The following is a 26786-nucleotide window of genomic DNA, read 5'->3' on the forward strand; positions in this document are numbered from 1 at the left end:
TAAAAAGTAAGGGGAAATGTGAGTGCGTCTTATGGCGCCCCTTCTGTTCCTCCTCCCGCTTCGCTGAAGGGGTGCTGCGCAGCTCTCCCTCTCTGCGTAGTGCCTGTCCTGCAAAGCCAGAGGCGGAACAGAAGGGTCTCCTTCTGTTCCTTTTCCAGCTTCGCTGAAGGGGCGCTACGCAGTTCTCCCTCTCTGCACAGCGCCTCTCCTGTGAAGGAGGGGCACTGCACAGAGAGAGAGAACTGCGCAGCGCCCCTTCAGTGACGCGCCTGTCATGCGAAGCCAGAGGAGGAACAGAAGAGACTCCTTCTGTTCCTACTCCAGCTTCACTGAAGGGGCGCTGCGCACTTCTCCCTCTCAGAGAGGGAGAACTGTGCAGCGCCCCTTCAGCGATGCACCGTCCTGGCTTCTGCCTTAGCCCTGTGCAGCCTCTTTGGGCAGGGGGAGCCTTCATCCCGCTGCCCTGAAGAGGCTTGGCGCGGTTATCCCAGATGCCAAAACAGCCACACAGTATCCCAGAAGCCAGATCCCTCTTGCTGTTCTGGCTTCTGGGATTCAGAATAATTTTTTCTTGTTTTCCTCCTCCCAAAACTAGGTGCGCCTTATGGTCTGGTGCGTCTTTTGGAGCGAAAAATACGGCACAAACCCAGACAGGAGCCCAGACAGGCGCATGGAGACAGTGCCGAGTTCTGAAATCTCATGCTTACCCAAATGATTGGCCGCCAAACACAAACCAACTAATTGTCACTTCGCCAATGCGATTGATTTCAGAGCAGCCAACATAACAATTTGAAGTCCAACGTGGGATATCAGAATTTTAAAAAATCAGTAGGCTTCCATTTTCTTGAATCAAAAATTTATCGCAAATTTAGCAGTTGAGGAACCTGTTGTTGTAAAATGCCAGAAGGCTCAGAAAAAATCTTAAGCACCTTTGTCTAAAACAGTGTCACACTACTGAGAGCCAGTGTGGTGTAGTGGTTAAGAGCGGTAGTCTCGTAATCTGGGGAACCGGGTTCGTGTCTCCGCTCCTCCACATGCAGCTGCTGGGTGACCTTGGGCCAGTCACACTTCTTTGAAGTCTCTCAGCCCCACTCACCTCACAGAGTGTTTGTTGTGGGGGAGGAAGGGAAAAGGAGATTGTTAGCTGCTTTGAGACTCCTGAAGGGGAGTGAAAGGCAGGATATCAAGTCCAAACTCTTCTTCTTCTTCTACATATGCAATCAGATGTGTTTATCGAGCACTTGTGCTGTTTCCTGCAGCAAACATAGGGACAAGATACATTCCCTGTTGCCCACTTAGAGTTTCAAGTTCAAGAGACTCTGTGGAGGGAACGAAATCCTGAACAATAACACAATATTCACGCTATATTTGACCAAAACATCATCCAGTGGTAAAAATGAGACCGTGATTTGCCAGCAACTAGAAAATGGGTTCAGTTGGCGTATATTCTGAATAGACTCCAAGTCTTGGGACTTGCTGCCCTTTCAATTAAAAGTTGCAAAATACAGAGCATTTTCAGACGTTGGTCCAAACTAGGAGTCTGCCTAGTTTCTGAAACGTGTGGGAATGCACAACATGTGTTTGCACAATGCAAACTTGACTCCTTTTCGTCTCATTGCCTCCATTTATCCCATATTATGCACTGTAAAATAAACTGTTGGATGTATGAAAACACACGCACAACATAGTGTGAGGTGCCTTTTAAAAAAGATATTCAGACTCAGGAGCTATAAGTCTTGCATACACTGGCTTTATTAGAGCAATCGACTCATTGTTTTCAGATACTATTCACTGATAAAATGCTACTATTTTGCACTCTTCTGAGGCCTATTCCATACATGCAACACATCAGGAGATGGGACTGAGGTGGACGTATGGACCATACTTAGTCCAGACTGCAAGTGAGGATTTGTTGTTTTTATTTTATTTATTTTTTATAAAAAAAATGTATTGGTTTTACATACTTTTATACATTTTAACTTTAACCATTTCAAAACATTAAAGTAAAAGGTTCTTTCAAACCTTCGGACCCTCTTCTCTCCCTTCAAAAGTTCCATATTAAAAAAATATACATTCTGCATCTTTTACTGTTATCTATCTGTTATATAGGGACGCGGGTGGCGCTGTGGGTAAAACCTCAGTGCCTAGGACTTGCTGATCGTAAGGTTGGTGGTTCGAATCCCCGCGGCGGGGTGAGCTCCCATCGTTCGGTCCCAGCTCCTGCCCACCTAGCAGTTCGAAAGCACCCCTAAGTGCAAGTAGATAAATAGGTACCACTTTATAGCGGGAAGGTAAGCGGCGTTTCCGTGTGCGGCACTGGTGCTGGCTCGCCAGTTGCAGCTTCGTCACGCTGGCCACGTGACCCGGAAGTGTCTTCAGACGGCGCTGGCTCCCGGCCTCTTAAGTGAGATGAGCGCGCAACCCTAGAGTCGGTCACGACTGGCCCGTACGGGCAGGGGTACCTTTACCTTTACCTTTATCTGTTATATATCCATAGTTACCATCGTTCATTTCACATTACAAGTGTCATTGTATCCCTGCCAATGATTTTAACCGTTTACAGTGGTCTTTTAAATACATTAAAATTTTCTTCCAGTCTTTAGAAATACTTGGTCTTCCTGGTTTCTGATATTTCCCGTCAGTCTTGCCATCTCTGCATACTCCATCAATTTAGTCTGCCATTCTTCTCTAGTCGACCCTTTCCCTCCTTCCATCTCTGGTCTAGTAGTATTCTTGCTGCCGTCCTTGCGTACATTAAAAGTATTATGTCTTCTTTTGGTATCTCTTCACCTTTTACAGTGGTACCTTGAGTTACAAACACCCCAGGTTACAAATGATTCAGGTTACAAACTCCACTAACCTGGAAGAGGTACCTCGAGTTGAGAACTTTGCCCCAGGATGAGAATGAAAATCGTGTGCCGGCGGCAGCAAGAGGCCCCATTAGCGAAAGCACACCTCTAGTTAAGAACAGTTTCAGGTTAAGAACGGACCTCCGGAATGAATTAAGTTCATAACTAGAGGTACCACTGTATACCTAACAGAAAACCTTCTGGTTTTTTAACAAAAGTTTTCTTAAACAGTTTCTTTAACTCATTATATATCATTTCCCAGAAAGCTTTTACCACTCCACAGATTTGCTGTCGTTTTTAAATGCACCGTGCAAGTTGAAAATTATCACAGCCAGGTCTTTGTTTAGGGCCAGAACCATCCTCCATTGTTGTGCTCATTTTCTGTTTGCAAGGAACTGTTAATATGAGGGAACATTTTTTAAAAATGGTGCGCCCCTCTCCATGTGCAACCTGAAGCAGCATAGTATTGAAGGCACACACTCTAGTGCCAAACATTTTACTGGAATGCTAACCTTGCCAATTAGGACTACCTTATTCCAGACATTTACTTAGAGTAATGGAGGCCGATGGCTTAAGAGCTTCTACACCTCCCAGGCAAAGTGTTTCACACTCATGCTAATTGAAAAGCCTGCTTAATTACTCTTCAGTGGAGTTCTGGCTGCCATGATGCATGCTTTGAGAGCCTTGAGGTGAGATTTCTCCAATGCAATGGGGACATTTTTAAAGATCATTTGGAGCTGAGCTATAGGTTGGGTGTTAGCTAAAAACACCATATGATACCTGTACATATAATCTCTGGGCTTAATTCAAAGTGTTACTAATGACTTTAAACGTTTGAAATGGTCTGAATCTAGGGTTAGGATTAGGCTGTCTGAGGTTCCATTAGTGGCAACTGGAGCAAGGCTAATTCCCGCTTTGAAACCTTTGAAACCTTTGCCCAGAGAAGCCTGTCTGGCCATCTTGTTTCTAGTTTGCAGAAGGATGTTTAAATATCCTTCTTTAGGAAGAAGAAGAAGAAGAGTTTGGATTTGATATCCCGCTTTATCACTACCCAAAGGAGTCTCAAAGCAACTAACATTCTCCTTTCCCTTCCTCCCCCATAACAAACACTGTGAGGTGAGTGGGGCTGAGATAGGTAGGTAGGTAGATGATAGATAGATAGATAGATAGATAGATAGGGCTGAGAGACTTCAAAGAAGTGTGACTGGCCCAATGTCACCCAGCAGCTGCATGTGGAGGAGCGGGGATGCTAACCCGATTCACCAGATTACGAGTCCATCGCTCTTAACCACTACACCACACTGGCATTTAGGCCCCTGGGAGATGGCTGCTGACTTGTTGTGTAACCAGATTTGAGTTGAGCTTATAATCCTGTTTTGACTGCTTTGTTATTTCCTTACAACCACCCCAGCCACACCCCTGTAAAAGTTGCAAACCAGGACCCCTGGTTTCTCTCCACTGTCTTTCCTTTCCTTACCAAATGCTTCTGAGTGCTTTGTAGCCCTACATGTGCAAATTCTGAAAGGAATTTTGAGCATCTTCCTGTTAGTATGGAGCTTTTCCATGCGGCTTCTCAATTTGGGGTGATTTTGTTTTAAGCAAAGGCTGGCTTGTGAATCGCACTATGTGGGATTTTATCCCCTTCCCCAATCTTTTAAGGTAAAAGTGATGATGAAGGGAGCCTGTGCAAAATGGGAGATGGCACTGGGAAAACATCCGAGGAGAGCAAGGACCACAAGAGGCCGAAACGACCCAGGACCATCTTGACAACCCAGCAGCGCCGGGCATTCAAGGCATCGTTTGAAGTGTCTTCTAAACCATGCAGGAAGGTACAGTTTGATCATAAGAAGAAACTGGCACCATGAACACTGGAATCACCAGAGGTAGCCAGTTTACACTGCCAAAGATGTTGTTGAATCCCATGGCCGTAGTGTGACTCCTGTCTTAATAATTCCTAGACATTGTGCTCTGCTGGTGGCAGTCAGATTCAGGCGTGTGGTCCGCTAAACAGAATGCAGCCCAACAGACAAGTGCTGTGATTTCCCAGGCACTTGACCATCACTCCTGAGCAGTCAGCAAAAGGACAAGAGAGATTTAATGACCCAGGCGTGAGCACTGTATGTAAATGACAGGCTGATAGACTGCAAGTTGTGTAGCCCTACTCAAGCCTGAGAGCCCCTTACCTGCTTACTCAAGAATTGTGGGTTGTTTAGTTTAGAAACAAGATTCCCTGCTGGATCAAACCAAAGGCCCAGCTATTCCTACATCCTTTTCTCACAATGACCAGTGAGGTGCCCTGTGGGAATGTTCAGGAAGGCAGGAGAGGATATATTGTTAGATAATATCCTTCCTAACCAGTTCTATGATTTAGCAGAGTAACATTCCCTCTTTAAACTTACACAGCGGATCGGTTTGCCAAGCTTGCATAAGCCTCTAAAATAAGTTTCCTGGTAATACCCCTTTTATTCTCTCCTAAAAAGAATAGACACAGCACAGTCTTGTAGAAAAGTATAAAAAGAGTTTACTCACACACTCTGTTCACAAATGGATCCCAGAAGGCAGACTTAAGTTACAAAATATATACACCTGGAATCTATCCCATAAGGAGATAGTTCTTTTGTCCTTTCTTGGCTTCCAGCCAAGAGAGCATCTCAGGTTAAGAAGCTGTTGCTTCTTCAAGGAATGGAGTCAGAGAGAGCCTGCCCTGTGCTCTTTTGTTACCTGCACAGGTAAGGTCATACCCAACTCTGGTCACATGTAGAGGAAGTTTGTCCCAGCACAGGAGAAAACAGGAAGTTTATCTACTGTCTGGACAAACATCCCTCTTCATGTGTAAACATGTCCACTCTAGGAATGATGTATTTGACTGCTCTGTGTTTCACACCCCACATGCCTGTGGAAAGCCCCAAACAGGATTTGAGCAACACAGCACACTCCCCCACTTCATTTCCCCAGCAGCTACTGTTCAGAGGATGTGGGTGGTGCTGTGGTCGAAACCGCATGACAGGGTGAGCTCCTGTTGCTTTGTCCCTGCTCCTGCCAACCTAGCAGTTCAAAAGCACACCAGTGCAAGTAGATAAATAGGTGCTGCTGTGGCGGGAAGGTAAACGGCATTTCTGTGTGCTCTGGTTTCCGTCATGGTGTCCCGTTGCGCCAGAAGCGGTTTAGTTATGATAGCCACATGACCCGGGAAGCTGGCAAACGCTCCCTCGGCCTGGAAGCGAGATGAGCACTGCAACCTCCTAATCGCCTTTGACTGGACTTAACTGTCCAGGGGTCCTTTTTTACCTTTACAGGGAAAAACTAAAGAGTTGTGGGTTCTTTAGAAAAATAATAATCCCACATTAAACCATAAGATCCCTGCTGGATCAAACCAAAGGCCGAGCTATTCCTGCATCTTGTTCTCACAATGGCCAATGAGGAGCCCGTGGCAAGCCCTCGCCCACTTCAGTTCCCTAGCTGCTACTCTTCAGAGGCATATTGCCCCTGGATAGGACATAGTCATTGTAGCTAATAGCCATTTCTCTAAAGCCATCCAAGTTGGTGTCCATTGCTACCTCTTGTGGGATAAAATTCCATAGTTTACGCACTGAGCGAAGAAGCACTTTCTTTTGACTGTCCTGCTTCTTCCAACATTCAGTGTTATGAGACAGTAAAGAAAACCTTTCTTCACCCGCTTTCTCCATGCCATGCATAATTTTTAAAACTTCTATCCTGTCACCTGCTACTAGCCTTTGCTCTAAACCAAAAAGTCCCGAATGCTGCAACTTTCCTCCCTAGGGGAGTTGCTTCATCCCCGTGATCACTTTTGATACGCACTGATCAGTATTCTGCGTGTTTTCACAGCTCCCCTGTTTGGAGACACATGCTTGAAATCCGACTGCTGAACTCCAAAAACTTCCAGTTCTGGTGGTTTTGGATTTTGGTGAGAAATCTAGGGAGCAACTGCAAACACTGAGATTTTGTGCCGAAAAATGAAAAAAACCCTTTTATGAAAATGTTGAAATTTGTGTTGAGAGTCCTACACATTTAGTAATTTGCTGATCCTTTTGCCTCTGTTTTAAACGAATAATCATGTCTGCTGTTCTGACATTTCATGAAGGTAAGGGAAACACTTGCGGCCGAGACGGGTCTGAGTGTCCGAGTTGTTCAGGTCTGGTTCCAGAATCAAAGAGCTAAGGTAACAACATTTCTCCTTGAATCACTTACTACATAATGACGCTGGGGCCTTTCATCCATTTTTAGATAGGAGAGCTACCTATCTAAACAGAAAATGTAGCCCTAGTTTGGAGTAGGAATAGGCAATTTGCAGACTGCATTTTTGGATTTGGGAAGCTGTCTAACCGACCATTGGTCCGTCTAGCATAGTTGCACTGAGCTGCACAGGCTGGCAGAAGTTGCATGGTGAGTTCCCGACCCCCCCCCCCAAGGTGGAAATAATGACACATGACACAATTATTAAGGTTAATGGGCTAAAAAAGGCCACAACTTTATTGGTTACAGGTGATGAGCAGTATTGGCTTAGGCATTGGTCCTAGCTGACTACCGTACTTTTCGCTCTATAGGATGCACCAGGCGATAGGACTCACCTAGTTTGGGGGGGGGGGAGGAAACAAGGGGGAAAAATCTGAATCCCAGAAGCCAGAACAGCAAGAGGGATCTGGCTTCTGGGATAGCCTCTTGCTGTTCTGGCTTCTGGGATAGCCGCTGGGAGCTGCGCAGCACTCCCTCTAGCTGTTCTAGCTTCGTGCAAAGCCTCCATAGGGTATGGGAAGACTTCATCCCCGTGCCCTGCGGAGGCTTCTGGGACAGCCCATGAAGCCTCCAGAGGGCGGCGGGATAAAGGCACCCCGCTGCCCTGGGGAGGCTTTGTGCAGCTCCGTGTCGCTTTTCTGGCTTCTGGGACAGCCTGTGAAGCCTCTGCAGGGCAGCGGGGTGAAGGCGCCCTGCTGCTCTGCGGAGGCTTTGCGCAGCTAACCCCGAAGCCTTTGGAGCACAGCGCAAGTTCCCGCTGTGCTCCAAAGGCTTCAGGGATAGCCACCCGAAGCCTTTGGAGCGCAGCGGGACCTCGCTCTGCACTCCAAAGGCTTCAGGCGGCTATCCCTGAAGCCTGGAGAGTGAGAGGGGTCGGTGCGCACCGACCGCTCTCGCTCTCCAGGCTTCAGCGAAAGCAATGCGTAGCCTCCGGAGCGCGGAGGGAGCACTCCCTCTGCGCTTTGGAGGCTTCGTGTTGCTTTCGCTGAAGCCAAGGAACCTGCATTCACTCCATAGGAAGCACAATCATTTCCCCTTAATTTTTGGAGGGGAAAAAGTGCGTCCTATAAAGTGAAAAATACGGTATATCCGACTTCAGCCCGTCCGCTCGAAGTCCGGGAAGGGTTAACCACCAATAGGGGGAGTCTTGCTGATACACATCAACTAGGAACTCCCCCCAGGGTCACCGCTAGGGGGCGTGCCTTAGGCCCTCACCTTCCTAGGCTTCAGACAGGGCCACGCCCCCCAGAATCCTTTAACGGACTACCCTTCAATATGTGGGGCAGGTGATGGTGCTACCTCCCCTCTTCCATCTACAGAACTATACCAAAGCCTAACCGCCAATACCCGAAAAGTTGTGATGATTTGCTACGAGGTAGATGAAAACTACGAGGTAGGGGACGCGGGTGGCACTGTGGGTTAAACCACAGAGCCTAGGAGTTGCTGATCAGAAGGTCGGCGGTTCGAATCCCTGCGACGTGGTGAGCTCTGGTTGCTCGGTCCCAGATCCTGCCCACCTAGCAGTTTGAAAGCACGTCAAAGTGCAAGTCGATAAATAGGTACCGCTCCGGCAGGAAGGTAAACGACATTTCCGTGCGCTACTCTGGTTCACCAGAAGCTGCTTAGTCATGCTTGCCCCATGACCCCGAAGCTGTACACCAGCTCCCTCGGCCAATAAAGCGAGATGAGCGCCGCAACCCCAGAGTCGGCCACGACTAGACCTAATGGTCAGGGGTCCCTTTACCTTTACCTTTTAGGTGAAAACCAAGTGGCTGGTGCCAATTTGCCAAGTGGAAAAATTCCTCAACAGCGACCAACAAAGGTCCATAGCAAGGTCAAAGAACGACAACCTTATAGGGCGGGAGGGTGGGAAAAGCAGGAACAGCTGGCGAGCGGCAAAGAGGGAGACCCCCGGCCACGTCCTGCCTTTATAGGCCCCCTGAACCAGCCAATTGGTCGGCCAGGGGGTGACGTGGCTGGGAATCCTCCCAATCGCGCAGGGGCTGGCCTTCACTCACCACACGTGTGGAGGGCCCATGAAGCCCGCAACCCCACCTCCTCCTTAGGGCGGAAGTGGCTCTCTCAGACAGGGCTCTCTCTCAGTCCATCTTAAGATGCCCATCTTAAGAACTATCAGAGTGTAACAACAGCATTGGGCTTCTGCTAACCCTGTGGATGCTGTCCCACCATTTAAGAAAAGAAGAGGAGGGGATATTGGCTTGTTCTAACTTTTCCTCCCTTTCTGTAACAGATGAAGAAATTAGCGAGACGACAACAGCAGCAACAGCAAGATCAACAAACAACACAGAGGCTCACTTCTGGTAAGCCTGTCTCCTAACCCGCTTCTGTCACAGGACCTGCCAGTTCCCTCTTTCTTGAAACTCCACCACCTACAGCCAGGATTCTGAAAATGGAAAGTAGATTCTCTTTCCATGGAGGCACCAGGAGTTGCTGGAGGCAAGATTTCATTTCCTCGGAGACTTTAATAGCATGCCATGAACAGCTATGGTCCTCCCCACAATATCAATTTGACTTATCCCATGGTTTCATCAACACTCAGTTCTTGGTGTTACCTTGAAAAACTAGAATTTATTGATATGGAAAAGTTATGATTCACTTCTCCTTGGCTCCTAGGACATCTCGGCTGCCATGTCCTACCTGGGAACTCTCCTCAGATTGTTGTTGGTTTTGCACTGTAATCTCCATAACTTTTCAGTCCTTAGCTTTGCTTCCCAATTTCCCTTTACTATACAAGGCTGAACATGATTCCCATCTCAACTCTTCTTTCCATGCTTAGATCATTCTTCTAGCACAATGGCCCCTCTTTTGCATGATGCGCACCTGGTCCTTCAGGGGCACAGTTACTCCATTCAGGATCAGGGAGTCCCCATACCTGCCCACCCCCTGTCCCCCCAAAACAGTACTTCTGTCTTGTCAGGATTCAACCTCAATCTGTTAGCCGCCATCCATCTATTTTAAAGTGTGTACACTTCCTTCTGCAAGACAAAAAGCAGAGGAGTTTCCTGATCCAATGTCCCGAAACCCCCTTAGATGTATTGAACTAAAAAACCAAAAAAACCCCAAAAGTCTGAGATCCATACATTTATCTTTCAGCATCTTTTCTGGATTGACTCTAAGACTGAACATGTTGAGGGTTCTTTTGCATGTCAAAGAATGAAAGAAAGAGAGGGGGGAGAGAGAAGGGGGTTGAACATGGGGGGGAAAATTGTGCAACAGAGGGCCTTCTCGGTAGTGGCACCCACCCTGTGGAATGCCCTCCCATCAGATGTCAAGGAAATAAACAGTTATCTAACTTTTAGAAGACATCTGAAGGCAGCCCTGTTTACAGAAGTTTTTAATATCTAATGGTTTACATTTTTGTGTGTGCTGTAAGCCGCCCAGAGTGGCTGGGGAAACCCAGTCAGATGAGCAGGGTATAAATATCATCATCATCATCATCACAGGAGTCCTGTCTTACAGTGAACTTGGCATCCGAGTTCCAAAGGAGCTTGTAGTTATATTTTTCATGAACTTGATAATATGTAGGTCTGGCTGGCTGTGACCCTTTAAGCAGCTCATATATTTGAGTCGACTGATGGTTTAATTCATTTATTCCGAGACTGAAAAATGAGAAGTCATATATGGGTTGGTTGGGTATGGCTTTGAAAATAGGGGAGCTGGGAAAGAGTTCACACCTCCTGGGACTGGAGAAAAAAGTTCATTAAGCAAAAAGGCACCAGTATAGAAAAGCCAGGTCTTGCTGACATAAGTGAAATAATAAGGTATTGGGAGACTGATCTTATGAACTCATGCATTTTTTTTGCCATTGTCTTCCAGCTCAGACAAACAGTGGCAACAACACAGGCCTCGAAGGAATCATGAACTCTTATACCACCTTGCAACCACCTCCACAACAAGTATTGGTCATTGATCAAAGTGTTTACAGCTCAGACCCCTTCCGGCAAGGGCTCACTCCGCCACAAATGCCAGGAGACCACATGCACCCTTATGGTAAGAACGGAAACCCTGCATATTGCACATTTTGAGGGAGCCGTAAATTGAGTCAGAGTTTGAAACGGCTTCTTTCTGTATGTCCCGTTGCAACGTCTCAGACAGACTAAGAGGAACCCCTTAGCAACATGAATTTAGGATGTCAAGAGCCCATAGCCCTCTAAGACAATATCTGTGCTGGGTTTGGGCTTCCAGGCTTAAGCTAGTGGAGTTTGAGATTTTAAACGTCTCTGGTTTCCATCTAGATCAGGCATAGACAAACTCCAGATGTTTGGGACTACAATTCCCATCATCCCTAACCACTGGTCCTGTTAGCTAGGGATGATGGGAATTGTAGTCCCAAACATCTGGAGGGCTGGAGTTTGCCTATGCCTGGTCTAGATCCTTGATTCAGATTGTATGTCTGTTTAGCTACCTCAAACACATGAGAGATACAGTGGTACCTCGGGTTAAGTACTTAATTCGTTCCGGAGGTCCGTACTTAACCTGAAACTGTTCTTAACCTGAAGCACCACTTTAGCTAATGGGGCCTCCTGCTGCTGCCATGCCACCGGAGCACGATTTCTGTTCTCATCCTGAAGCAAAGTTCTTAACCTGAAGCACTATTTCTGGGTTAGCGGAGTCTGTAACCTGAAGCGTATATAACCTGAAGCATATGTAACCCAAGGTACCACTGTATTATTATTATTATTATTATTATTATTATTATTATTATTATTAATAATAATAATAATATTATCATCATCATCATTACAGTTGCTTAGTCAAAATTCTGATGACACTTCTGAAAGAAGTTCTCATGTGCAAGCGCCAATAAAAAGATTGGCGCAAGTGCTCGACTCTGCACCCAAGCAGCTCCCGTTCATTTCAGTGTTGTGTGAGTGGATTGTGCCTGAGTGGAACAAATCTTTCTCTCTGTTCTGAAGGTTCTGAGCACCTTTTGTGTGAGATGGACAGTGACGACACCTCCCTCAGCAACCTGGGCGACTGTTTCTTAACAACTGTGGAACCTGGGCCCTTGCAGTCCAGAGTGGGGAACCCCATTGACCACCTGTACTCCATGCAGAGCTCCTACTTCACATCTTGAGGCATTTGAGGCTCTGAACAGACCAGGGCTGGGCTCACTGCAGGTGCCACCTGGAGAGAAGAAGAGGAAAGGATTTTGAAATTGCTAGCTTCGTTTCCCATTTGAAAAATTCAGCGGAAATCAGGAACATTTGTGAAGGAAGAATTCAAAACTCCGTTCTCCTTTTGCGAACCCATTTATGGAACGACTTTTTGAAACTGAGTTTTAAATTTTGAAGTGTCAAGGAATGCATGAAAGAAGACAAAAACTTATTCCCCCCCCCCCCCGTGTTTTATTTAAGGCTGTCTTGAAGGCAAGTTGCAAAAATCAGTACTTTAGGCTTAGACTAGATAGGCAAGCAATATTTCCCACTTTGAACTTTGGGGCTGAAACAAAAGTTCCTCATTTGGGTGGACTACCCTTCTGGGGAAAACAAAAACTTAGATAATTTTCAATAATTCGCGCATTTTGCAATCCTTTTTGGCAACGTGGTTCCTCCTGGTGGCTTCTGCGGTTTCTGCATTGCTATCATTTCTTCCTTGATTGCTATTTCTTTCTCCTTCCTGGATTAATCACGTAAGTGAACCCACCCTATCAGAATCACACAGTGAACAGGATGATATCAGAATGAAGTCAATTAGATCTGGGCATGTGAGAGTGAGAGCAATTTAAACTAATAAATGAACATTATTATTATTATTTTGCAATGAGTGACAGAAAATAATTGACATGGGAGGCATTTTTGACACTGCCAAAAAATGTATGGGGGGATGGGAAGGTTCATGGTTTGTTCATATAGCTATCAATTTAGAAAGCTGTAAGCTCTTGGTGCCTGGCAAACATGTGTGTCAAGGTGTTTGAGTGTGTTCATGTAAGGGCGTGTGCATTTATATACAAGATACAAGCGCACCTAATATTGCATCAGGTTTATCCCTAATGATAGAAAAGTTCTGCACAGCAAAAAATAACTTTATTTTCTGAGTGAACCATATTTAAGAAATTGCTCAATGCACTTAAATTATGAAATGAAAGAACCGGGTTTTCTAAAACATCACATTTGGTTTGCAAAGACAGAAAAGCAGAGAGAGAGTAGCAGTCTCAGCTGGAGGCAATTTGATGCTTCTTTCCATTTCTTCATTGGTTTTCAAATGAAAATCCACGTCTGAAAATATCAGGGTTACCCATCCTCCCTTCTGCATGCAATCTAGTTCCATTAGACTAAAGGAAAACTCTGCTGTTGACTTCAGTGCAATTCGGGTTGCAGCCAACATTAGTTCTATACAAGAGAATTGTCATCCCAAGAAAGAGACGCATCATGCTTCGTGTCCCATCAGCAGCACAGAGGTTAGCCTTGTACATACACGTAGAGGAAGCCCTTATTCTAAATGAAGGCATCTTTCAAAGCAATGGAAAAGCTGCCTCTGGATTTTCTAACAATTCCAGAGTACATTCATGGGCTGTGGAGAGTTTAAGAACCCCACTATCAAGATTCGCAAGGGGATGATGTAGGAACACTTAAGAAACTAAATGGTTGACTCCTTTCAGAAACCAGAACCTCCACTGCTGTTGGTGAAGAATAGAATAGAACACCACAAAGAATTTGACAAAATAACATCGACAATTGTCATGGGTATCCATTCTAAAGTCCTTTGTTGCAATAGAAAGGACTTCCGGTGAACTCCATAGGCAATGGACATTGGTCTTCATATGCCTTCCAGATGAGTTAGACTAGCTCATTCTTCTGCCACTTAAATAATGGAGTCTTCCAATGTAACCGAGAAATCTTCTGTTGAACTGGCCGGAGTGAAGGATCGCTACATATATGTCTTTAACATGCTGAGTTCCACCTCTTATTTAGAGAAGACTCATAATGGGCTGACTGAGAGGGAACTGGAGAGGACCCAGGCAGATTCAAGTTCCTCTGACATGGAGCTGTAGGAATCCAGCTCCCTGCTCTTCTTCCCTGTCTCTGTTGGTGGGCCTGACGTCCTTCTGTGCTGATGGTGCTGACTTGACCATGCTCCTCTGTGTAGTAGGAGGAAGCACGTAACATTTCTCTCCCAGCTTCCCTAAAACATGGTGATCAGTAATATTCAGTTTGTCTAAAACTGGAGACAGACAATATTTCAGACCTGATCATGATAAGAGGGAGCACTGCCCATAATGTGTGCCCTGACCCTTATTTTTTCTCTACTGAAACATGCCTTGCAAGTTTAGGTATTGCTTCAAAAACCTGCTTGATCCATGTCAACAATAGAACAAAAGTAATACTATAAGATATGAAGCTTCTCTCAGATCACTTTCAGCTCTTGAAAAATAACGGTCTATCTCCAGTCTAAAAGAACGTAGTACTTCACAAGCAATCTACCATAAGATAAGATGCCATGAGGCAAATGAGTATAAAGGTTACCCCCATCCCCAACAGATTGGGTGAACATGTGGAGACAGGTCTGTCAATGACTACCAGGTGTCAGGTTCCAGCTCCAGGAAATGATATCTCCACTGTGATCCTGAGGCCACTGGTGGTCCACTGGAATGACCAAGAATGGCATAGAGATGAATGGATAGTTGAGTTAGCAACTCTCAACTTTGAGACTTTGGGATAATAAAAGGTACAAAGACCTAGCATGGGTTCTCATCATCATATTTTCCAAGTAATGATTGCAGCGCTCACATGGTAAGTCCATTTTCAGAATGACAAGGCAGGCTATCTTGGAAGATGCTAAGGCACCCCATAAAAACAGTATAGCTCTCCCTTCCCCACCAGATTACTTCTCTGCTGGCCGTCGCACTGTTAGGCATGCAGTATTGCAACCTCCCTGTGCTCTCCAAGGTGAGGTCTTGTATCCTGCAGCTTTTTCTTCCTCAGAGCCCTGGTACAAAGATGTGTCTCCTGGTGGAAGCAGAAGAGGAGTCGGACACAGCATCTGAGGAAGAATGAGCCACTGAACGCAGTTCAGAGGAAGTTAGAAATGAATGCACTGGTTCACTGTCAAGCCCAGCTGCATGGGTTTGGCCTGGTAGGAGACCAAAGGACTCTACTACTTTGGTGTGGGGTGCCTCTCTTTACTTTTCTACCCATGTAGGGACAACAGGGTTGCAGCCCTTACTGTCAGGATGCTGTCAGCAACTTCCGGCTCATTGCCCAGGAAAGTATAAAGACAATGAAAAGTATCTTACCATTATTTTTTTTATTTCAATCTTCACAGACAGAGGCTATAGAACCCAGCCTCTTGGATAATGGTGTTGTCCCAAGTGAATCTCCACCCCTGTCTCTCCCACTTCCTCATTCGTCACTTCTATGGGTGCTGCTACGTGCCCTCTGTCTTTGAGCTCTTTGCTCTCCTACTTTCTTTTTTTAAAAAATAATTTTTATTAACTGGCCAATCACATCAAATTAAATCACATCACATAAATTCCAAATTACAAAGCCAAATTTTTAAATTTTGTTGGGGGAACCCATACTTCAAGATCCAAAGGGGGATTCAGATCATCTTCTTATTACTGCGTTAATGTCCAAATCAGTCCAAAGAAAATTCATAATTCTATTCAGTCTTATCTTGGTGTTTCCACATCATATCTTGTTCATATAATTTCTATTTTTCCTTTACGATCTCTTCTGTTAGTCTCTTAAGCCGATAAGCAAAATAATAATCCTGTGTGGATTTCCCGTTCCTCCACTAAGTCCAGATGGTTTCCATATATCTCCTTCGTAGATAACATCGCTCTTCCCATCATAAATTTGGCATTTGTCGCTCTTAAGTCCCACCGAGACGTATGTAAACAACTCTATTTCTCTCTTTCTCCTCCCAGACCCAAGAGCTCCAACAATGCCTCCCAAAATGGCGACGGCATTTTTAACTGCGTCATTCCAAAACTCTTAGCTTTCCAGCTTCATCTTGAAACATTGCTTTGGTTCGAAAGTTTGTCTCCACACAGCTCTTTGCTCTCCTACTTTCAAGGCTCGCCAGGTTCTGGGAGATGGGAGGTCTGGGATGCTTTCTAATGACACTATGTCAGCCAGCTGCTAACCTGGTTCTGCCTCCTCCTCTCCCATTATTTCCCAGCTTTCCCCCTCATCTGCCTCTGAGCTGCTACCTCCCTCAAACCCCTGTTGTAAATCTATACTGTCTTCCTCTTCCTCTTCCCTGGAAGGGTCAGGATGGGGAGGCGGTTTCCACCATTCCTCCTCTGCCCAGTCCCTGACACTGACTTAGGGAAATTACTGTGAACACTGTGAAAGCATACATGAAAAATCTATTATTGCTCAGTAGTGGTAATTTTTTGGAACCACACAGAATGAACTTGCAAACATTTGTCCACGCAAAGCCATACATACAAGGAAATTGTCTTCTCTTAAAACAGAAATTTCTCATGGAACTCACGAGTCATGTCCCTTTAAAGCCTTTGCCGAGGTTAGTTGCACACACAGCCTCGCTGTCCCTGTCATAGTTTGTGTTGTATAAAAATATTATGCTCTTCATTAATAAATTATGTAAAGAAAAGAAACTGAATGAAAAGTAGTTGTGATGCTATAGGTTTGGGCCATGCTAAAGATTATACACTGAATGTAACAGAATGTGACAAGTTGTTGGAATTGCTGCATCAATGGAAGTAAGATTATGAGACTAAATGAGGGGTATGAGAATAAAGAATATGAAAAAAGACTGATCTGTTGTGAAAGTTTGTAGAACAGTTGATGTAGAATAGTAGCTAAGACTCTGAGCCCAGAAGTCCCCGGTTCAAAGTTCACATCAGAATGAATTATCTAGGTGGTTTCTGTGCCAGTTTGCACATTACATCAGATGTGTTACAGCAGCCAATGCAACTATAGTTTTAAACAAAAATGGCTACTCAGTTCTCAGTGGTGAAACAAATGCATTTTGCACATGGCCAGACCTACATGTCTCTCTAGCAAGCCTGCAGCTGCGAGGCGGAAGTCTCAGTGAATGCTGATATTACATAGGAAACATGAATATTTGTGCTGCTGAAAACAGTTTCTGGAGAATCTCTTGTTGCTACTTGTTGCTAAAGGATAATCCACAGACCGGGGGAAACTGACCACACCCCAGGAGTGTTGTAGCTTTGCTCTCAATCACTCAAACCGCAGTGGAACAGAGTGCCTTTTCAATTTTATTTGATTTTTGATTTTTTTTATTAACATATAAAACACATACATTTACATTTATACAATGCACATACACAACACACTACCTTATTTTCATAACATAAAACATACCTAAAGGTAAAGGGGCCCCTGACCATTAGGTCCAGTCGCAAACAACTCTGGGGTTGCGGCACTCATCTCGCTTTACTGGCAGAGGGAGCCGGCGTACATGTGGCCAGCATGACTAAGCCGCTTCTGGTGAACCAGAGCAGTGCACGGAAATGCCGTTTACCTTCCCGCCAGAGCAGTACCTATTTATCTACTTGCACTTTGATGTGCTTTTGAACTGCTAGGTTGGTAGGAGCACAGAGCCTAGGACTTGGCAATCAGAAGGTCGGCGGTTCGAATCCCCGCGACGGGGTGAGCTCCCGTTGCTCGGTCCCTGCTCCTGCCAACCTAGCAGTTTGAAAGCATGTCAAAGTGCAAGTAGATAAACAGGTACCGCTCTGGCGGGAAGGTAAACAGCGTTTCCGTGCGTTGCTCTGGTTTACCAGAAGCGGCTTAGTCATGCTGGCCACATGTCCCAGAAGCTGTACGCCGGCTCCCTCGGCCAATAAAATGAGATGAGTGCCGCAACCCCAGAGTCAGCCACTACTGGACCTAATGGTCAGGGGTCCCTTTACCTTTACCTTATGTTTTAAACCCAAAATTAAGAAAATGCACTATGCACTTTCTGTGTATAAGACGACCCCTTATTTTAACCTTTAAAAAATTAGGAAAAAATATAGTCTTATACATAGAAAAATATGGCATTTCCTTTTTCGGCCTCTTTCTAAAGAGCACTTTAGAAATTCTTTATAACTCCAGCGGGTATGGAGTGGCCTTTACCTTGTTACTATGGCTATGGGCGATGTGTGCATGCTTTTCTTCCCATAAAACATTTGCTCTAATGCTCTGCAGTCTCCCCAGCTGCCTGCACTTCCTGATCTGGGAAAAAAAAGTCTCGTGGGAGAAGACACCTCAGGATGACTTTACCTGAACTTTGATTGAAATGAGAATCCAGGGAAGCTTATTTTGATGCAATTTCTTTTCTCATAAATTGATGCAGAATGGTTGGGGGGGGAGGGAAACAAACACAAGGGAAACATTAGCGCATCTGTAATAGAGCCTAGGACTTGCCGATCAGAAGGTCGGTGGTTCGAATCCCAGCTATGGGGTGAGCTCCCGTTGCTTGGTCCCTGCTCCTGCCAACCTAGCAGTTCGAAAGCACGTCAAAGTGCAAGTAGATAAATAGGTACCACTCCTCAACACAACCTCGCCAGGGGTGGGGGTGTCTGCTCCCCCAGGTATCACGGAATAACCCCACCACTTGGCCTTCCATCATACATGTCATCTCTTTCATCAGTACCACACCGACGTGCATTTATTCGTGCAAGGTTCAATGTCTTTCCATCGAACCTGCTGAACCACAGATTTTCCAAGGGTTTGGTGTCTCCGCTATGCGTGTGTGACGGGGAAACTGTTGAATCTCTCTCACATATAATGTTCAACTGTCCCCTACATAGCATAGCCAGGGCTAAATTCCTGGGTCCTGCTTTACTGCGCTTGGTTGGCAGGCCTGTTGAGTCACACGCTGCACTGCTTTTGCAGGATACAGATCCTTCTGTAACTCTGCAGGTGGCGAGATTTCTGAATGTGGTTATCTCACACTGAAAAACCACCAAAAAACAACAACAACATCAAAACTAATCGGACTGTTATGATGAGAGTGCATGTCGGAGTTCGTCTTCAGTTTTCCTTTTCTGTGATCCGTCCCTTGGAGCTCTCCTGGCCCCAAGCTGTCACTTGGCTCTGCTCAATGACCCACCCTTGCATCGTGGTGTTCACCTTCTGTTGTTGGATATATCTGTTTTTATGTCCCTGTGTTTTTATGTTTGTACATATTTTATGGGCTAATAGCCGTAAATAAATAAAAAAAATACCGCTCCCGTGGGAAGGTTTCTGTGTGCTGCTCTGCTTCGCCAGAAGTGGCTTAGTCATGCTGGCCACATGACCCGGAAGCTGTACGACAGCTCCCTCTGCCAATAAAGCGAGATGAGTGCCGCAACTCCAGAGTCGGTCACGACTGGACCTAATGGTCAGGGGTCCCTTTACCTTTAATAGAGCTCAGGGAGCCATTTACCAGGGTCTGAGCAGCAGGGCCCAAAGGAAAACAAATAATAGATTCAGGAAAGCTTATGCCCCTCTCCTGTTCCACAAGAAGCAGGAAAAATGGGCTCTGCAACAGATGCCTCAGTAACAGGAGTGACACTATTTTAGAAACCTGGTGCTTTCTTCTGTGATGTACATCATCAGCTCTCGTTTTCCCTGCAAGGGTATCGTCCATGGGTCCGTACTGGGAACTGTGGGGGGGGGCATGGGCCGTATCTTTGCAGATACCTGGACATTGCTTGCTTTGCTGCTGCAGCCAAGGACAAGGAAGGGGGGGCCCTGAGGCATCTGACCTTCCTGTATCAGCTGTAACATTGAATAAACAAAGCATGCATTATTCCTGGAAGCTGTGTGATGGCCAAGGGGAGATCAGCAGAGATTACCTTTCAGGTAAGGATGCTGATTAGATGCTATTGATAGGGAGGAACAAGCTTGCTCTAACTAATATTATGTTAATTTTAAGTTGCTTCCAGCAAAAGAGATTATGCCACATCTTGGCAAGAGGGAGAAGAGAAAGAACCTGGAAATCGAGACTGGGCCAAAGTCAACCACTGACATGGGCTGACATTAGGATAGTTAATGATGAAAAGACTTATGGAAAGAGAGGAATGGTTGGAAGAAAGGCTTCCCTACCCCCTTTTTTTAAAAAAATATGATTGCTGGGAAGATTATAAATCAAATTAAGCTAGGCAGAGTTAAACTAGAGACCTTCCTGCTTACCTGGAGTCCTTGGGCTGGGTTTGGCAGAGATCTTGTAAAATCAGCCCCTTCACTGTATATTTAAAGGATAATAATAATAATAATAATAATAATAATAATAATAATAATAATTTGTTTATATCCTGCCCTCCCCAGCCGAAGTCGGGCTCAGATAATGGCATCGCCCAAAGAATCATAGGAACTGTAGTTTACCTCTCATGAAGCTACAATTCCTAGTACACTTAACATACTACACTAGTATGTGGATGTGCCAAAACTCTGAAAAAAAATGTAAAACTATATGTTCAAGTAGTTTTAGGCCAAAGCTTTGTATTTCAAGACTCCATTTGGAGGTTTGAAACCTCAGAAAAGGAGCACCGGACCTTATAAGGCGCCTCACCTTTGCCAGGACACCTGCAGATTCCTTGCAAACCATAGCTGCATTGTCATTGCCTTTGCTATCCTATCTAAATACTTTTGCCCAAGTATGTAGCAGGAAAGGCAAAACAAGGCCAAGAGCTAAGCTACCTGTCCCCTGGGTCAGTGCCCTGCTTTGGGATTCCTTGAAGTGCAGAAACTGCTTGATTTGAAACATCTGGCTGCCCTTACCTGAACATGTGTCAACACTGGGGAAGTCCTGCCATTAGAGAGAGTGAAGCAAACACCCCAGGTGCCAGATCCTGGGGGCAGCGATGGCAGCAGCCCACTTCCAGCCATCCCCCCCCCACCAGTGCCAGTGTGGTGTAGTGGTTAAGAGTGGTAGACTCGTAATCTGGTGAACTGGGTTTGCGTCTCCGCTCCTCCACATGCAGCTGCTGGGTGACCTTGAGCTAGTCACACTTCTTTGAAGTCTCTCAGGCCCCCTCACCTCACAGAGTGTTTGTTGTGGGGGAGGAAGGGAAAGGAGAATGTTAGCCACTTTGAGACTCCTTCGGGTAGTGATAAAGCGGGATATCAAATCCAAACTCTTCTTCTTCTTCTTCTTCTTCCCACAAGTCCTGTGGCCATTCACCTCTGATGGAGATCAAAGCTCTGGGTGCCATAACCCTGTCATGAATCCCCATCATTACTCTGCTCCTCTCAAGTGTGCTAGGCGACACTATCACGTTGCTGGTATTGACATAAGATTCGACTGTATGCGCACATCTTCTTTTGAGCTGGGCCCTCTGCTTCACTGTCTCTCCAACCTCTCGGCAGTTCATCATTCTGTAACCTGGAAGACGCGAATGGCACTAGTCTGTCTATGTTTACTCATGCATTGGTAACATACGAACATATGCCTTAGGTTACTGCAACATGCTTTAAGCACGGCTGTATTTAAAACATGCTCAGAAACTACAGCTGGTCCAGGACTCACCTGGAAGTTCCAGTTTCGCAGCAACATCACCTCACTAGTTACTGGGGACAATTTAAGGTGGGGGTCTTGATCTTTAAACCTTGTCGTCTAGGGTACCTAGTCACGCAGGGAGCTGCCATGGATTCAGAAGGCTCCTTGCTACAGAAGTTCACACTCATCACAAGCGGGGCTCAAACTGTCGTGTGACCTTGGGGTCAGGGATACATGTGCCTCTTCCTTCCAGGTATTTATGAATAAAGTTTGCATCTTTTTACTATAGCAGAGCTCCACCTCCTAGAATAATAAATAATAATAATACATTTTATTTATATCCCGCCCTCCCCAGCCAAAGCCGGGCTCAGGGCGGCTAACAACAATAAAACAGTACAAAAGTACAACACAACACAACACTCTAAAATCATTCATTATAAAATTAATTCAAATCAAGCCACTGGCAACCATTGCCGAGGGAGGGAGTCAGGCTGTGCCCTGGCCAAAGGCCTGGTGGAACAGCTCTGTCTTGCAGGCCCTGTGGAAAGATGTCAAGTCCCGCAGGGCCCTAGTCTCTTGTGACAGAGTGTTCCACCAGATCAGAGCCACAGCCGAAAAAGCCCTGGCTCTAGTTGAGGCCAGCCTAACCTCTCTGTGGCCTGGGACCTTCAAGATGTTTTTATTTGAAGACCGTAAGAAAGGGTCTCTTCACCATTAGCTTTTAGTTTCCAACTCTAATAGTGATTTTTCACTTTTAAGTTTGTTTGTTTAATCAGGTAAAGGGCATGCGTGCCCACACAAATACACAGGGTTGTTGCACCAGTTAAAATGGACGAGAACACATAAATACAGAATCAGGCAAGTCACTTCACTTGCATTCACCACAAAGAGAGGTGAGGATACATATTGTTTGCATTATATATCATTACATAACTGTCAGGGAACTGCCATCAGTGCCGGAGGGAGAGAGCAAAAGCCAGAGGTATTCCAGAGAGCGTCCAGGGATCGGGAGAAGCAGCCCATCTTCTGGGGAAGAGAATCAGCGTAGCACCAGTGGAGAAGGGGGGCAGATGGGGGAAGTGGCGAGGCGGTCCCATGACTCCTTGCCTGGGACCAGCGGGGAGAGTAGGGGTCCTCCGTTGCCTACACCCTCCTTGCGCAGAAGGCTTTCGCGCAGAGAGGGTAGGAGGAGACTAGGCGTTAAAGAGCTTCTTTGCTGGAAGAAGTTTAAGAAACGCCCACTCACGGATTCTGCCAGCGACTGAGTCAGCCACGGGCGAGTGGTGTCCGGACAGATAAAGTTTACTTGGGCAGCCCAGCCAGGTGTTTGCACCCAGCCAGGGAGATAGTTGCCTGCTTGCGCACGAGCAACCCCTTAGAAACCATTACAATAACATTATGAGAATTTCAAACTTCAGCTCATTTTATTGTTGTTAGGCATTAGCCATGATGGAACACACGCACAGAGAGATCAATTTTCACAGTTAAGCCAAAGAAAACACAAATAAAACACACACACGACAATGTTTTTTACAGTTAAGCAATAAAATAATAACACCATCAAATATTTGTGATATGATCATCTCACTCTGTGTAGCAAAGCTCGCTCCAGTGCCAGTAAACTTGTAGCAACTCTGCTGAGTACCCTTAAAATAACGAGTAAAAACAATAAAATAATAAAATCTGTCCTTTGAAGGACAGACCAGGTGTCATGTTCCCTAAAAATGCCCACAAAGTATTTTCCTGCTTATACCTGGCATCAATTGCCTATCGGCTGATAAGGAAGAATCTCCAAGTATGGTATCTGCCATGATAATATAAATGCACATTTGTACAGGTCTTAAGATAGCCTATTCTCTCACACAGTGTAAGGCACCCTTTGAAATTCGGCTAGGCTTAAAATGCCTTCAAAGCAATGACAAACCTAGACAGCATCTTAAAAAGCAGAGACATCACCTTGCCAACAAAGGTCTGTAGAGTTAAAGCCATGGTTTTCCCAGTAGTGATGTATGGAAGTGAAAGCTGGACCATAAAGAAGGCTGATCGCCAAAGAATTGATGCTTTTGAATTATGGTCCTGGAGGAGACTCTTGAGAGTCCCATGGACTGCAAGAAGATCAGACCTATCCATTCTTAAGGAAATCCGCCCTGAGTGCTCACTGGAAGGACAGATCCTGAAGCTGAGGCTCCAGTACTTTGGCCACCTCATGAGAAGAGAAGACTCCCCGGAAAAGACCCTGATGTTGGGAAAGATGAAGGGCACAAGGAGAAAGGGACGACAGAGGACAAGATGGTTGGGCAGTGTTCTCGAAGCGACCAGCATGAGTTTGACCAAACTGCGGGAGGTAGTGGAAGACAGGAGTGCCTGGCGTGCTCTGGCCCATGGGGTTACGAAGAATCGGACACGACTAAACAACAACAACAAAATGCCTTCTCAAATAGAATCTTTCACACATACTATTGATTGATTGATTGATTTGATTTCTTACCCGGTGTCTGGCCTCTTGAAGATCATATGAGGTCATGTGTAGCATCCTATTACATCAGGGCATCTTTCTCTTCTCTTCCTGTGCCAATGTTCTATGGCACTCTTTTCCCTCATTGCTTTTGTAGCTACTTTGGACATTTTTTAAAAAAATTGTAACGACAGCTAATAAGCCCAGATAAATAACATAACGTGCATGATAGCCATAGCTCAGGCTGGCAACCATTTACTTAGCTGATATTCTTCAGGGTACCATATCCTAGCATCCCTTAGCAGGAGAAATTACCATCAATCAAGTAATTATCGCTTATTCCAGAATGCTTTTAAACGCAAACAGGCCTATTAAAGAAGATGGGGCTATCACTTAATTAATTGCTCCTGCAGTTTCACATCTGTTTCTCTCGAGTACCAGCTCTCATACAGCCCCACTCACCTCAGGCCAGTACTTGCAAGGAGCTAGAAAAGGCTTATTTTGATGCCTGATTGATGTGGGATGGGTGGTTGAAGGGAAAGGTTGTACATAGGGAGACGGGGAGGGGGGTACATGTCTACCAGGCACACTGAGCTGTGCCCAACATTTTTGGGGAGGTAACATCCCATGTAGGGACGCGGGTGGCGCTGTGGGTTAAACCACAGAGCCTAGGACTTGCCGATCAGAAGGTCGGCAGTTCGAATCCCCGTGACGGGGTGAGATCCCGTTGCTCGGTCCCTGCTCCTGCCAACCTAGCAGTTCGAAAGCACATCAAACTGCAAGTAGATAAATAGGTACCACTCCAGCGGGAAGGTAAATGGCGTTTCTGTGCGCTGCTCTGGTTCTCCAGAAGCGGCTTAGTCATGCTGGCCACATGACCCAGAAGCTGTACACCGGCTCCCTAGGCCAATAAAGTGAGATGAGCGCCCCAACCCCAGAGTCGGTCACGACTGCACCTAATGGTCAGGGGTCCCTTTACCCGTTACCTAACATCCCATGTGCATGATGTCGTACGTACAACACCTCCCCCTCAGTCCGGTCAGGCCAACTTGGCCCACCATCCCCCACCCAGCCACTGCCAACCGCCTTACCTTGTGAAAAGGATGCGAGGAGCAAAGATGTTTTGCCCTGCCTCATCCCTGGCAAACCTCAAAAGGACGTGGTAGGGCCAAGCATCTTCATCGTGGCACGTCTTTTTAAGGACCTCTGCAGATCTTTGGGGGTGACCCCCTTCTTTAAAATATCGGGGGGGCGGCCCCCAACCCCCCTGATGTCTACATCTGTGCCCAGGGACTCCCCAGGCAAGCAAGCAGTATGTCTCACACCCCCTTTGCTCGGCTTTTGAACATCTTCCTTTCCATTGCGTTTACAGATCCTTTCACAAGCTTGAAGCACAATTCATAGGAGCCAGCTCCTAGAGTCTCTCTCTCTCCTCCCCCCCCCCAATAAAATGGTTGAGGGGCATTGCCATTCAAATGGTGCATGTGCATCATGCCTTGTGATCGATTATGTGGGGTGGGGCTTACCTCCCCCTCCCCCCGATATTTTATATCTATTTATTTATATTTTATGGATGGTGGCTAACAGATTGAGGTTGAATCCTGACAAGACAGAAGTACTGTTTTTGGGGGAGAGGAGGAGGGCAGGTATGGAGGACTCCCTGGTCCTGAATGGGGTAACTGTGCCCCTGAAGGACCAGGTGCGCAGCCTGGGAGTCATTTTGGACTCACAGCTGTCCAGGGAGGCGCAGGTCAATTATGTGTCCAAGGCAGCTGTTTACCAGCTCCATCTGGTACCTTCCCTGCCCGCAGACTGTCTTGCAAGAGTGGTGCATGTTCTGGTTATCTCCTGCTTGGATTACTGCAATGCGCTCTATGTGGGGCTACCTTTGAAGGTGACCCAGAAACTAGAACTAATCCAGAATGTGGCAGCTAGACTGGTGACTGGGAGCGGCTGCCAAGACCACATAACACCGGTCTTGAAAGATCTACATTGGCTCCTAGTACGTTTCCGAGCACAATTCAAAGTGTTGGTGCTGACCTTTAAAGCCCTAAACAGCCTCAGCCCAGTGTACCTGAAGGAGCGTCTCCACCCTCATCATTCTGCCCAGACACTGAGGTCCAGCTCCAAGGGCCTTCTGGCTGTTCCCTCACTGCGAGAAGCCAAGTTACAGGGAACCAGGGAGAGGGCCTTCTCGGTAGTGGCACCCGCCCTGTGGAACGCCCTCCCACCAGATGTCAAAGAGAACAACAACTACCAGACTTTTAGAAGACATCTGAAGGCAGCCCTGTTTAGGGAAGCTTTTAATGTTTAACAGACCACTGTATTTTAATACTTTGTGGGAAGCCAGTCTGGGGTCTCCCCAGCCAGATGGGCGGGGTATAAATAATAAATTATTATTATTATTATTATTATTATTATTATTATTATTATTCAAAGTGACTCACATGCATGATTCATTCCCATTGTTTAAGAGCATAGCTTTACATGCAGTATCTGATCATGATCGCTCGTATGCGTTACTGCTTGTTGGATGACATTGCCTGTTCCCCTGTGAATAATTTTATTCTTTTAATGGCCAGTTTTTATAGTGCTGGCCATATGGGTCAGGGCTGCCAGCTTTTGAGGCAAGACTAACTGTTTGTACTGTTCGTTTCAGCGGTTGGGTGGATAGTCGATAGCCTTTGGCAGGTGCAGCCACTTCATCCAGTTCTTCAGAAGCTTGGTCCAGATGTAATAGGAAACCATGAACACACAAGGCTGGCGGGGTTTGGGGCATGCCTTCATCATGGAAAACCACAGATTCC

At 46.0% G+C, this 26786-nt stretch overlaps 1 protein-coding gene across 1 annotated transcript in view; it reads left to right on the top strand.

The window, feature by feature from the left end:
- Positions 1–12879, top strand: part of LMX1A (LIM homeobox transcription factor 1 alpha) — a 75312-nt gene extending 62433 nt beyond the window's left edge. Inside the window, exons 5-9 of the mRNA XM_083621661.1 lie at positions 4509–4678; positions 6952–7029; positions 9355–9424; positions 10941–11114; positions 12041–12879. Of these exons, the coding sequence (XP_083477787.1) occupies positions 4509–4678; positions 6952–7029; positions 9355–9424; positions 10941–11114; positions 12041–12201 (653 nt within the window). The 3' untranslated portion in view covers positions 12202–12879. The remainder of the gene's footprint in view (positions 1–4508; positions 4679–6951; positions 7030–9354; positions 9425–10940; positions 11115–12040) is intronic.
- The last annotated feature ends 13907 nt before the right edge of the window (positions 12880–26786 follow it).

Source organism: Podarcis filfolensis (assembly GCF_964270895.1).
Source record: "Podarcis filfolensis genome assembly, chromosome: 6".
Classification (NCBI taxonomy): domain Eukaryota; kingdom Metazoa; phylum Chordata; class Lepidosauria; order Squamata; family Lacertidae; genus Podarcis; species Podarcis filfolensis.